The sequence below is a fragment of the Alternaria triticimaculans genome, assembly GCF_023758025.1.
Source record: "Alternaria triticimaculans strain BMP 0046 chromosome Unknown scaffold_1, whole genome shotgun sequence".
Taxonomy (NCBI): domain Eukaryota; kingdom Fungi; phylum Ascomycota; class Dothideomycetes; order Pleosporales; family Pleosporaceae; genus Alternaria; species Alternaria triticimaculans.
Genome location: NW_026055958.1, coordinates 3,471,313 through 3,484,027, shown reverse-complemented (window position 1 = coordinate 3,484,027; position 12,715 = coordinate 3,471,313). Strand labels below are relative to the sequence as shown.

The window sequence follows — 12,715 nt, the reverse complement described above, 5'->3', positions numbered from 1 at the left end:
CAGGTGCTCTGCAGCCTACATCGGTTTGGTAAACGCATTTGACTACGTCTCAAGGCATTATAGACTTCTAGGTTATCCACTTCTGACAGGAGTTCAGTCTTTCCATTGGATGGGGTGGTCCAGCTAGCCGTCTACCACTCATAATCTGCCACTGTATAAAGTTTACATATATAATCCAGATCAAAGTCCAAATGTCCACCAAGATATACATGCATATACCTACCACTTGCCTGTGCAGCAACTATTCGGGTCGTCATATCTTCGCCCACAGTCACACCGTCCACGATCGCCAATTTCGGCCTCGCTTTTGAAATTCTCTCAACGCCTCTGATGAAGAGCGTTTGATTCCATAGTTCCAGATGCCGCAGTTTCTTGGCAAGTGTCAGATCCTCCATGACATCTACCAGACGACCGCGACATTTAACTTTTCCAGGCGTCCTGTCACTACCGGCTATAGCTATGCGCTCGATGCCGGGGCAGTTTCTGACGATGGAAATTATGGCCTTGTCGGTGAGGGTGTGCGTGTCGTAGAAATCGATGTCCTTGAGATGTGGGACGGCGCGCGTGAGGTTGGCAATAGCTGCGTCGGAAACGCGCGCGTAGCCCCAACCAATGGTGCGCAGGGATTTGCGAAATTGGGGAGGGGCGGTTGCAATAGCTTTAATATGCTTACTAGAGGATACTGTTAGCACATCGGGTGTCAGTTCGGAAGATCTGGCAGAGCTTACTCAGTAACGCAGAAATCATCGGTGAACTGTATACTTTGGATGCCAGTACGCTTAACGTCCTCAGGCCATTGCATTCCCCAGAGTTCCTTCGAATGATAGTACCGCATCTTTGAGAATGGGACTTCAGCGGCGTGGTACGGTTCGTACACTGGCACAGACCGACGCGTCGGACAGGTGTAACCATCATGGAAGTATGTCTCCTCCTCAGGGTCGTAACCTAGAGTATCATCACTGTCGTCTGATGCCCAGGCTCTGCTGTCGTCGTCGTATTCGTCTTCATCATCGTCACTCCCCGCTTCACTCTTGTCGGAATCGTCTCCTTCTGGTATGTCAGACGTGTTAGCATCGGCCTGGACGGCTCTCGGGGGCTCTTTGCGCGAAAAGCTGAGGCTCCACGGATGGATTGTAAAGTCTTCATCTACTTTTGGCAACCGATATCCCATATCCTCAAGAGTACTTTCTTCCCCCTCTTTTAAACACTTGCCTCCAAGCCAATTGAACGACCATACATCACCGCATGCCATAGTGATTCCGGTGGAGATGAGGAGATTGCGCCATTTCTTGGAAACACCTTTGATCAGAGACTCATCTGTTCCCTGGTCATAAAGATAAATGGCTTCGAGGTTGGTGCGTGATTCGACTATGGCCGGCTGGTTGAGAAACCCAGCGAACTTTCCAGTTACAAGTCCAGTCGCGATTTCGGGTCCGGTGACCTTTATTATGGAGATCGAAGGGCAGTTCTTAAGAATATGAACGATGCCTTTATCGGTGACTTCTAATGCCCTGTGTAAAAGGACTTCTTTGAGTTGCGGATTGCGCGATGTAATAACCTTGACATCGGCGTTGGTTAAGTCCCAGCCACTGCAATCCATCTGCAGCACCTCGAGCGACCTGGTATACTGCTTCAAAGCTTGGATATGTTTCCTGTGAACATGATGGGTATCTATACTCATTTACAATACATCTAGTGTTCTTACCGTTCCACGTAAAACTGCGGACCGAATTCGACGCATCGAACGCCAGCAGTGAGCTTCTTTGCATCAAACGCAGCCTCGGAACCATAGAATACGCATTCTGATTCCGGATAGTCAGCGCGCTGGTACGTTGGTGTGGATGACGCCATGACGCATTCAGAAAAATCGGAAGATAGACCAGAGTAAAATCAGATGGGGTTTTCATATATGACAAGTGCACGGGCCATCTGAACCCCTGGGATCAAACGTCACAGAGCGACATTTCGCTTTCCGCAATCCATGGATGATCTGGAACTCACTAAATCTTATTGATCCGTACGTCTGGCTACTAATAATATCGGGTAAGAACAAGATCACGTCTCATCTACATCTGACGGAAGACCGGATAGACGTCGCCGACCTCCATAGGAACAATGCCAAATGAGACATATGAGTCGATGTTCTCAGGCTCTAGCGCGACAAAAGCTAGTCCTGCGTTCTTTTGTGCACTGCTTACGAGGAAGCTGCCAGCAGGCAGCGTGACATCTTGAACGAGTGTTTCCGTAGTGACAGTGTTCAAGATGGCGCCTTCATAGTATGACGAGCCGAGGCTAGAAGAGGTAATGTTGTATGCTTCGACCTCTCCATGGAAAACCTCGGGCATAGTTTCGATTTCCAGTCCTGACACCCTGAGACGCTCGGCAAGGTCAGCCCACGCGCGGGGGATTATGTACCCTTCGGGCCGAGCGCGAGTCATGTTGGCAGTTGCGGGCGTGGTGCTGGAAAATTCGATTGGGAGTTGAACAACCTCGCCGGTCCGACGATCAACCATAGTATAGGTGCGGTTCGAGTAGGTTGTGAAGTCTGTGATGACGATCTCCTCTTTGCTCTCGACAACCTCTGCAATAGCACCCTCGATTGTCTTCTTCACTTCCGCAGCTTCATCTCGAGCAGTCTCAAGCACACCGAGGATCATCTGCAAGCCAGCGACGGTTCGGCGTTTGAACTCCTGGCTTGCGATGCCGATACCTCGCGTCTCAAAGAGAAACGTAACACATTGTGTGAGTCCCATGGCGTTGCGGCCGATCTTTGCATCGGTTCCCGCCTCATCCAAGCGTGGAGTCGGGTTCGTCCGCGAGGCCGTCACGTATGGCTCTCCGCGCAGACCTTGGGAGAGGAGAGACGCGTTGATTGCGGGCGCAAAGACGGTCTCGGCGAGCGTGCGAATGGATGGATGGATGTTGAGGTTCTTGGCTGCGCTGTACATCCCATCGGCCGCGTTGCTGTAGTTGCCAGAGTATCGCGTCCCAGCCCCATACTCATGCATGTCAATAGCGATGTGTGGTGAAAAGCTGCTGAACCACTGCTTGATGTCGCGGGTCTGCTGCCGAGCAAGCTTGGTGTGGTCGCGGTTTGGGTCGAAGTTTGTAGCCAAAGTGCGCTGGAAGTAGGCATTCCCGTCTGGGTTGTAACGCGGCAGGACAATAATGTCCATCTTCTCAAGGAAGCTGGCGGCCCACGTCGGGTCGGCATCCATCGCACCGAGAAGAGCCAGAGTGGCTTCGTCGCCAGCGGGTTCGTTCCCGTGGACTGATCCTTGAATCCATACTCGCACTTTACCAGAGGTGGTGTAGCTAGAGGATGCGTTCGATGCGGAGGTAGAGAGGTAGGCGTACGGGAACGTCTTGCCTTCTTCGCTCAAGAAGTCGGCTACGTCGTAGGTCATCCATGAAGGATTCTTCGCTGCAAGCTTGCTGATGAACTCCTCTGTCCAGTGTTAGGCTTCCAGAGCTATGATTGGGTTCACCCTTCATCGTCCACGTACCTAATTTGTATTGCGATGTCGCGCCTTCAGTTCCCTCTGACCAACCCGGATCAAACGAGGCGTTTGGCAGGAACGCGGGACTCAGAAGGGTCACATCTGGCGCTGGGAAAGCCGTCTGCTCCACAAGCTGCGAGTCAAGGTTCACATTGACATGGTTCTCGCCGTATTGAGACTGCGCAAGCGCAGACGCTGCGAAGAGCGCAATTGAAGCTGTACGCATCTTCGTTCGGTCTCAGCTGAGGCTGTCAAATGCGCGCAGGGCACTGATTTGTGCATTACCACTACTTTTTGTATGGCTCTCCCCCATCTTTGGATGATAGCGCTACGTCAGTCAAGACGCTTTTTCGCTGGTTGGAGTACCTTGCCAAGAAGAATCGACCTTGGCTGCAGTTGCTCCTGCCGTTTCTGGTGTCGTTTTCCTCGGAGATAGGCGTGTAGTGCGCCGTTATCGCATAAGAACGGCATTTCTGCGGCTCTTGATGGAGCATGGTGGTGCTTCTCATGGGCTTCGCGTTGGTGATGAGGGCTTGGAAGGTGGCTGGAGAGGTGTGACACGCGAAGGGTGCCGACTGCTCGGAATGGTTCCGACACGAGCTTGCATTCGATCGGACGCGTCGCGGAACATGCCGCACGTCAGTGGCACCTGCAGGCGTGAGAAGAAGACAATCTTTTACCTCGCTCGAATCTCGCATACATTCTGGGACTTTGGTTACACACAACTGTCACTGCAATTCTCGGTGCAGCGCACCCAACTACCAGGTGACTGCTTAGCCAACATCCCTGCCGCGACAAAAGGCTCCGAGGCTCCAATTGGATTCAGGCTTCCCATCAATCGTATTGAAAAAGACTGTCACTACGTTTGGGGAAAAGGATGAATACCTGCCTCCTGGTCCGGAAGTCTCCTTTGCGCTGGAGTAATCTCAATTCTCAATCCGACACTACCTAGGTAATGTAGTCTGCAAGGCATCTGTTCATTCTTTTCCCTGTTTGCGGTGCTATATCTCTGATGAGTGTTTCGCTTCAATCATGTTCCGGCACCGTGTGACACCATGCCATCTCCCCAGCTTCCCCGCATTATGGGACAATAGCCCGAAATGCCGATGCAGGTCCATGCAACCCGCAAGAATTACCTTCCACAGGCGACCAAGTCTGGATACCATCAACCAGCCAGAATTCAGGGGACACGAAGTGGTCACACGGTTCAGAAATGGACACTAAGAAGATTTCATCCGCGTCTTTGATTGCTGGCTCTCATTATGTGGTAGCCGGCATGTATTTAATTGGAGCATAGCCTTTCTTTTAGAGCTCAGCCAAGAATCATGAGACTTTTCTCTTCGTTACTCGCGTGCTGCGTCACGCTTTCTTCGCTTTCATCTGCGATCTCCATCACTTCGACCAAGAACTGGAACATCACGAATGATGTGGAGGGTTCAGTCCGTCTCAATGGCCTTGCTTTCCAACAACACGCCTTGACCACATTTGGCGACTACCAATACGTCGCATTCTACAAGACAGCTTCGGGATACGGCAAACATCATGTCAACCTCGGTCGGCGCAAGATCAACCCTTCTTTGGGTGATTGGCAGTACTTTGCATTCACAGACTATGTGCAAACGACTCTCGATGAACACAACACTATCAGCATGGGCATTAGCGGCGACGGCAAGATTCATCTGAGCTTCGATCATCACGATGTACCACTCAACTATCGTGCGAGCAACACAGGCATCGCTAAAACGATCCCCGAACAGTGGACAGCCAGCGCCTTTGGAGCGGTCCAACACAGTCTGCCTGGCTCAACCGGACCATGGACGCCGCTCACATACCCTCGGTTTGAACGCCTCGACAACGGCGATCTTCTGATGGAATTCCGTATTGGTCAGTCTGGCGCCGGTGACTCGTACATACATCGATACTCTGCAACATCTGGGCAGTGGAGCGCGGTCGGCAAATACCTCCAAGGTCAAGACAACAATGCATACATCAACGGCATCAGCAACCAGGGTGGAAAGCTCTTCGTCTCGTGGACGGTGAGGGAGACACCTACTCCCTCGACTAACCACGACTTCTACTTCGCCTTGTCGGAGGATGATGGCAAGAGTTGGAAGCAGACCAATGGTCAAACTGTAGCAAAGCCGATAACGCCATCTACACCAGGGATCAAGGTGTACACAATCCCACAAAACAGCCAGATCATCAACCAAGAAGCCCAGTGCGCTGACCAGACAGGCCGATTCCATGCCCTCATGCGCGACAATTCGACAGGGACGGCGCAATTCTACCATTATCTCCGAACTCCAGAAGGCAAATTTTCCAAGACCGCCATCAAGACGCCTGGTCTGTCAACGCCCCCATATCTTGCCTATCGAGGTAAAATCGCCGCCGTAGGCGACAACGTCTTCGCGATCCTACCAGATCAACCGAAGATGACTGTGCAAATTTGGGCCGCGACAGCCGCCGGAGCATACAATGACTGGAAGAAGTTGGCCGAGGTACCCAACGCTGCTGGTGAGCCACTGGTGGACGAAGAGAGGCTTGACAAATTCAACGTCTTGAGTCTTTTCATTAGGCAAGGTGGGCCTTTCGGCACACGAAAAGTACAAGTGTGGGATTTTGCGCTCGCGCTTTGAAGAACAGAGTGCGCTTTTGACTCAGACTGGGGCTTGGTCTTCGTTCAAGCGGGTCGCCATGGCATATACCAATACATTAGTTCCAACAACACCAGCATTAGGACAAGAACTTGAGGCTCAAGTGGCCTTATTCCCGCACATTCTGTCTTGGCGCACTGACGCTCCTCATTTACTGCTGCTGACAGAACAAGATCGGAACATGGAATGTTTCTCGGGAAGATTTCGCACCGCGCTAGCACGTCCGTTGACGCAATTGCACATCGGTCCCATCAATCCTAACCCAACGCTTAAAAGTAAACCTGGGCAACCGAGAACGCACGTTTACCCCAGGCCTGAATCTAGCTAGGTGCGGCGTAGCCTTTGAGTGGTTTTGCGGAGAAGGTACGTACTTGGAAGCTCCGATATGCCCAATTCCCTCGATGCCGGCTCAACCTCATCATGCACCCACCGGCTACAGTACACGGATACGAAAATGCTGGTACCCATGGGGTGATAAGCGGAGGAAGATGGAGGAAGACATGCGGGGCACGTCCACATCTGGTTTTGTCATCACAGGCGATGCGAAAATTTGCCCTCTAGTCCCGGATGCATCCCGTCCTTCGAGAAGCATAAAGCTGGCGGTATATCTCTAATTGATCGGCATCGGACCGGAAATCATCTCACCATGCCTTCCCATCTCTCTGTACTCGCAGCCATCGGTGGCCTGCTCACGTTCGGACATGCCCAGAATTCGTCAGCCCCTTCAGCATCAAGCACATCGACGTACTCGCAACCCAATGTACCGACTGGGGTCCCGATCTCAGGCGACTACGATGAGCCGCTTCGACCTCAAGTGCATTTCAGCCCGCCCGCTGGATTCATGAACGATCCGAACGGCTTGTACGTGGACGAAGACGGGGTTTATCATCTTTATTATCAGTACAACCCGACCGAGAACATCGCAGGAAACCAACACTGGGGCCACGCGACCAGCAAAGACCTGTACACATGGACAAATCAGCCCATCGCCATCTTCCCTGGTGGTCCAACCGAGGGCGTTTTCTCCGGATCTGCCGTCATCGATCACAACAACACCAGCGGCTTCTTCCCGAACCAGACCAACGGCGTAGTCGCAATCTACACCATCAATGTTCCCGAGAACCAGACCCAGCACATTGCCTACTCCCACGACAACGGATACTCTTTCACCAAGTACGAGAACAACCCTGTCATTGTTCCCGGTGGAACCAACCCCACTCAATTCCGTGACCCGAAAGTCATCTGGTACGAGCCTACTGAGAGCTGGGTCATGGTCGTGGCTTACCCCATCGACTTCAAGATCGGCATCTTCACAAGCCCTAACTTGATCGACTGGACTCCCACCAGCAACTTCTCCAGCTACGGCATCACCGGTCTGCAGTACGAGTGCCCGAATATGGTTGAGATGCGTGTGCAGAACTCCACTAGCGACGAGTCCAAGTATGTTATGTTGATTTCCATCAACCCTGGAGCTCCTCTCGGCGGATCTATCACGGAATACTTCGTCGGTAACTTCAACGGCACGCATTTCGAAGCTGATGACGCCCGAACACGCCTCACGGATTTCGCCAAGGACAACTACGCCGGTCAGTTCTTCTACGGTGTTCCCGCCGACGAAGACCAGATCACGCTTAACTGGGCGAGCAACTGGCAGTACACCAACGTGGTTCCCACTGCCGGCGAGGAAGTAGGCGATGGCTTCCGCAGCGTCATGACCGTACCCCGAGGCCATTATCTCAAAGATCTGCCTCGCCAGGGTCTGTCTTTGATCTCGTACCCCTCCAACATCATGTCGATCGTAGAAGAGGAGCTCGCTTCCACTGAAATCACCAGTAACGGTACTGCCTTCGTAGACTACTCCACCGTCGAGTCGGGCGCACTTTACTTTGAAGTCAATGTCACGGGACTCACTGGCGGCCCTTCGCTAGCGGGATCTATTAGCTTTACCTTCCAGTCTTCGGTTTCCGGCGAGTCGATTTCAGGTGGAACCTTCCTCTCATCTGGCGATGTTTGGCTGGACCGCGGAAAGACTGAGGCTTTCCAGAGCCCTTACTTCAACGACAAATTCACTGCTACGGGTCTTTACGACGATAGGCAGGGCTCATGGAAGATCTCGGGTATCATCGACAGGAGCATTATTGAGGTCTTCCTGAACGAAGGCGAGCTTGGTGCGACCGCAGTCTTCTTCCCTACGCAACCGCTCGACATGATGATGCTGAGGGTGGCGGGCTTGAACGAAACAGCAACCGCCAGTGTTGGTGTTTGGTCTTTGAAGGCTGCTTGGTTGAACCAGGCAGATGCCAACGGCACAGTCGCGGGTAACACGACCGAGGGTGGCAGCGCGATGCTCGGCTCTGCAAAGCTCTTCTAAGCATGTAGTATAATACAGTAGTATGTGTGCAATATTAATAACCAAAGCGGACTCACATCCTCAATAATCACTTAGCCCTTCTACGTGACGTCCCTACTATACCAAGATATATCAGACCTGCCTTTTTGAACACTATGACCGTAAAAATATTGGATCATCTGACTTCCTGCGGGTGTCACTTACTCCGCAGGCCGATAGATGCTCCACTCCGCAACTCGTGATCCGGTGGCAAGGGTGACATGGTGGGGACTTGCCCCTTAGCGTCCGCCTCCACACCCGAACCTTAATGGCGGATACAACACCCAATATCGTTACGTGCATACTATTACTGTCGCATGGCTTCGGCATATGTCCCACTGCCGTCATTGTGAGGCAAGACATATGTTGATGCGGAAGAACTCTACGCCGAAATCTTCCGCTGCCACTGCGACCGTAAAGTTCGTCTACGGAGCAACTCCGGCTGTAATCCGGTTCGTTGGAACTCTACCAAGCGCCGGCGCAACCTTGATTCTTTGAACGTCCTCATTCGCGGATGGGTCTTAGTCTTAATGTGGGTGTTGTGAGTGGCTCGTCGTCTAAGGCTTCGTCGCAAGGAAACGGTCGTGCGCCGAGGTAGTACCACTACATCGTGTATAGACTACCCCACTTCCAGCATTATCCAAGAGCCAAGTGGAAGTTAGTGAGAAGATGGTGTGTGCAGGCGCGTTACCTGAATAAGGCGCCGAGATTGAGTCGATTGCTATATTTAATAAGGGAGCGACGATGAGAATATGTAGAAAACATCATCCGCTCCGTCTAATACCACACTACAATGCGTACATCGACCTTCATCAGAGCGGCCGTGGTGCTGGCCAGCAGTTACTCAGTTGACGCCGATGTGACGACCACAATCGACCCAAAATCGAACTGGGGTACTTGGGAAGGCTGGGGAACGTCGTTGGCATGGTGGGCGCAGCAATTTGGCACCAGAGACGATCTTGCGGATATCTTCTTTACGCTGAAGCAGACCAAGTTCAACGGCGAGACTCTTCCGGGTCTTGGCTTCAACATCGTACGCTACAATGCCGGCGCCTGTAGTTGGAACACCATCGATGGGGAGAAGATGGTGGTGTCTCCAAACGTAAAAAGATCGAGGCAGATGGAAGGCTACTGGTTGGACTGGAAGAGCAGCGACCCTGCTTCTTCTAGCTGGAATTGGTATGAAATCTACCTCCCCGGTGTGACACGAGGCTGTCTACTAACCGCCGTCTGTGCTTCAGGACGGTTGATGTCAACCAGCGAGCAGCACTCCAGAAAGCGATCGCACGTGGAGCAGACAGAACAGAGTTGTTCTCAAACGCACCGATGTGGTGGTAGGTACAACTCATGGACAAAATGTGTGTGACGTATTGACTTGTTCAGGATGACCAAGAACCACAATCCTTCGGGCGCAAGTGACGGAAGCGAAAACATCCAATCGTGGAACTTGGAGCAGCATGCAGTCTACATGGCAACGGTCGCAAAGCATTTCAAGGATAACTGGGGGGTCGAGTTCGAAACTGTGGACCCTTTCAACGAGCCGAGTGCGAACTGGTGGAAGGCTGACGGCACCCAAGAAGGATGCCACGTTGATGTATCCACCCAAGCCAAGATCGTCGGTTATCTCGACACGCAGCTCTCAAATCGTGGGCTCTCAACAAAGATCGCCGCCTCAGATGAGTCGTACTACGATCAAGCTGCCACCACGTTGAAGACAATCGGCAGTAGCGCACTCAGCAAGATCGACCGGATCAATGTTCATGGCTACCAGTACGGAAGCGGCGACCGCGCCGGTGTTCACACACTGGCTACACAGGCCGGGAAATCTCTCTGGAACAGCGAGTACGGTGATGGCGTGGCTTCCGGGGAGAACCTTGCCAAGTACCTCTTCCAGGATCTTCGCCAGCTGAAGCCTACGGCGTGGGAGTACTGGCAAGTCCTCGACCAGGGAGGCTGGGGCCTCATCGACGCGGACAATGATGCGAAAACGCTGGGCAAATCGACACAAAAGTACTACGTGCTTGCGCAGTTCGCCCGGCATATGCGCCCGGGTATGAAAATCCTCGATGGTGGCCGAGATAACGTCGTCGCTGCCTACGATGCTAGCAAGTCGTTGTTGGTCATCGTGGCCGTGAACTGGGACACTGCACAGTATATTAACTTTGAGCTGTCGGGGTTCTCGGGGCGTCCTTCATCCGGCGCAACTGTCTCGAGGTGGAGCACCCAGATCGGGAGCGGCGATCGTTACGTGCAGCATCTCGATACCACGATCAGTGGCACAAAGTTCTGGTCAAAGTTCGAGAAGAACATGGTGCAGACTTTCGAAGTAACGGGGATCAAGTTGTAGAGAATAGCGCATGCGATAGTGTGCTAATACGAAACTGTTCCGTTGATGAGGTCAAGCGTTCGTTCGCGACATTGGGTGTAGGTCCACATCGTGTTATGTTATCCGATTCTTTGCTTTCTTCTGACCCATACCTCTTTATCTTCACTTCCTGGCCTTTGCTGGGTTTCCCAAACTTGAAGCCTATAGCTACCGCGGTCCGATCGACCGGTATGAAGATCGAACGACCAGTCGTGCTTTGGACACTGGATGCCTGAACTGAGCACGACGCCAAAGTCTTCGATATCGAAGGGTGTACCATTAGAGAGTGGATACGAAGAGTGCGGGCATTCCTGTGCGGGTATTGGTCAACATAAGCCCAGTACACATAGTGCCAATGTCGTAACGTACGTGGTTCACCGCGACAAATTTTCCTTTGTACTGGAATACCATCACTTGGTCCTTTGCATCGCCACCAACTTCTGGGTCCTTCCAATCATCAATCGCGACCTCTGTGGCTTTGGAGCTGTCGTCGCGAGGCACGTGGAACACACGGCACCCAGCCACATACTTTTCGCCGCACGGGCGCTGTTCGCCGACGCGCGTGGAGTCGTCGAGATCCGGGTACGACGTCACTGCGCCAGCGCAAAACCACGCGTTACCAGCCTGAGATGACCGAGAAAACGGATTGACCAGGAACGACATGCTGGGTGGCGATGACGCCGATGTGTGCGACGCGTTGATTGCACGCGACGATGTACGATGGTGGGTGCCAGGTCTTCACTAGCACCACGCTAGCCGCAGCGGAAAGCGGCTAGACTGGTCCATGTCAAGTTGTCAACAGAGACTTCCACTTCCACGCCCTGTGGTCAAATATGGAAGTCCGATTCCAAACATGGAAAATTAGAGCGCTTAGCAAAACAGCGTAGACGATATTTAAATACCGAGATGGCTTCAAAGAGCCAGCATGTGTACATTTCTACGCTCCTTGCATACCATCGCACCTGTCTTCAGACCTCGACTAGCTGATATTCGTCGCTCATACACAACTACATCCAAAATGACGAACATCCAAGGCCCTTCAAGTTATCTTGCCAACGCGCGCATCGCTCCAGAGATCTTCCAACTCCGGCCCGATTATCGCGCTCTACTTATAGTCGTCAGCAACATACCACCAGGCCCTTCCGACTCAGCAAGCGAGGCTTTCCTCTCTTCGGCAGAAGCATCAGCCAAAGAAGTACTCACGGAAACTCCGGTGAACGACATTGCGCACGTGGCACAATGGAAGGAAGCCTACAAAGCCTTCGGCGCAAAGCCCAAAAAGACCATGAACAGTCTCGAAGCCCTGTTGCGTCGTGTAGATGCAGGCTTACCGCGTGTGAATCGCTTGACGGATATTTACAATGGAATTTCTATCAAACATCAGATCCCTCTGGGAGGCGAAGATCTTGATAAATACCAGGGAAGCCCGTTCCTGATACGCGCAAAAGGCGACGAGAAGTTCGACACGAAATCTGGCGGCGAAGTCGTTATTGAGAACCCGAGTCTCGGAGAGGCCGTCTGGTGCGACGATGGTGGTGTAACGTGCAGACGTTGGAATTGGAGGCAATGCTCGAGGACTGCATTGAGCGACGGCACATCGAATGTACTCTTCATTCTGGATGCATTGGAAGCCATCGATGATGCGAAGCTAAAAGCCGCAGCGGACGAGTTAGGTCAAGAACTGCAGAAGCTGTCCGCAGATGTAAAAGTCGAACGACGTCTCTTGACATCATGAATACATTGATTAGGCAATGGATAGTCGCATTGTACTATGTATGCACTATCTATATCATTTTGTAGTCTCCAC

At 52.4% G+C, this 12,715-nt stretch overlaps 6 protein-coding genes across 6 annotated transcripts; 4 read left to right on the top strand and 2 right to left on the bottom strand.

Moving 5' to 3' along the window:
• Positions 1 to 131: 131 nt before the first annotated feature.
• Positions 132 to 1,929, bottom strand: J4E78_001170 (uncharacterized protein; the record flags this gene model as incomplete). Its single annotated transcript, XM_049361831.1, has 5 exons — positions 132 to 151; positions 224 to 672; positions 729 to 1,619; positions 1,706 to 1,802; positions 1,923 to 1,929. 5 exons carry the CDS (start codon positions 1,927 to 1,929, stop codon positions 132 to 134), a joined length of 1,464 nt encoding a protein of 487 aa, XP_049227114.1.
• A 137-nt stretch (positions 1,930 to 2,066) lies between these two features.
• J4E78_001169 (uncharacterized protein) lies at positions 2,067 to 3,726 on the bottom strand (the record flags this gene model as incomplete). Its single annotated transcript, XM_049361830.1, has 2 exons — positions 2,067 to 3,448; positions 3,507 to 3,726. The coding sequence occupies 2 exons, from the start codon at positions 3,724 to 3,726 to the stop codon at positions 2,067 to 2,069; spliced, it is 1,602 nt and encodes a 533-aa protein (XP_049227113.1).
• A 1,099-nt stretch (positions 3,727 to 4,825) lies between these two features.
• Positions 4,826 to 6,136, top strand: J4E78_001168 (uncharacterized protein; the record flags this gene model as incomplete). The annotated part of the gene is made up of 1 exon (XM_049361829.1): positions 4,826 to 6,136. The coding sequence occupies one exon, from the start codon at positions 4,826 to 4,828 to the stop codon at positions 6,134 to 6,136; it is 1,311 nt and encodes a 436-aa protein (XP_049227112.1).
• Positions 6,137 to 6,800: 664 nt separating this feature from the next.
• On the top strand, positions 6,801 to 8,525 carry J4E78_001167 (uncharacterized protein; the record flags this gene model as incomplete). Its single annotated transcript, XM_049361828.1, has 1 exon — positions 6,801 to 8,525. The coding sequence occupies one exon, from the start codon at positions 6,801 to 6,803 to the stop codon at positions 8,523 to 8,525; it is 1,725 nt and encodes a 574-aa protein (XP_049227111.1).
• An 811-nt stretch (positions 8,526 to 9,336) lies between these two features.
• Positions 9,337 to 10,890, top strand: J4E78_001166 (uncharacterized protein; the record flags this gene model as incomplete). Its single annotated transcript, XM_049361827.1, has 3 exons — positions 9,337 to 9,722; positions 9,785 to 9,877; positions 9,927 to 10,890. The coding sequence occupies 3 exons, from the start codon at positions 9,337 to 9,339 to the stop codon at positions 10,888 to 10,890; spliced, it is 1,443 nt and encodes a 480-aa protein (XP_049227110.1).
• Positions 10,891 to 11,926: 1,036 nt separating this feature from the next.
• Positions 11,927 to 12,643, top strand: J4E78_001165 (uncharacterized protein; the record flags this gene model as incomplete). The annotated part of the gene is made up of 1 exon (XM_049361826.1): positions 11,927 to 12,643. One exon carries the CDS (start codon positions 11,927 to 11,929, stop codon positions 12,641 to 12,643), a length of 717 nt encoding a protein of 238 aa, XP_049227109.1.
• Between the last annotated feature and the right edge of the window lie 72 nt (positions 12,644 to 12,715).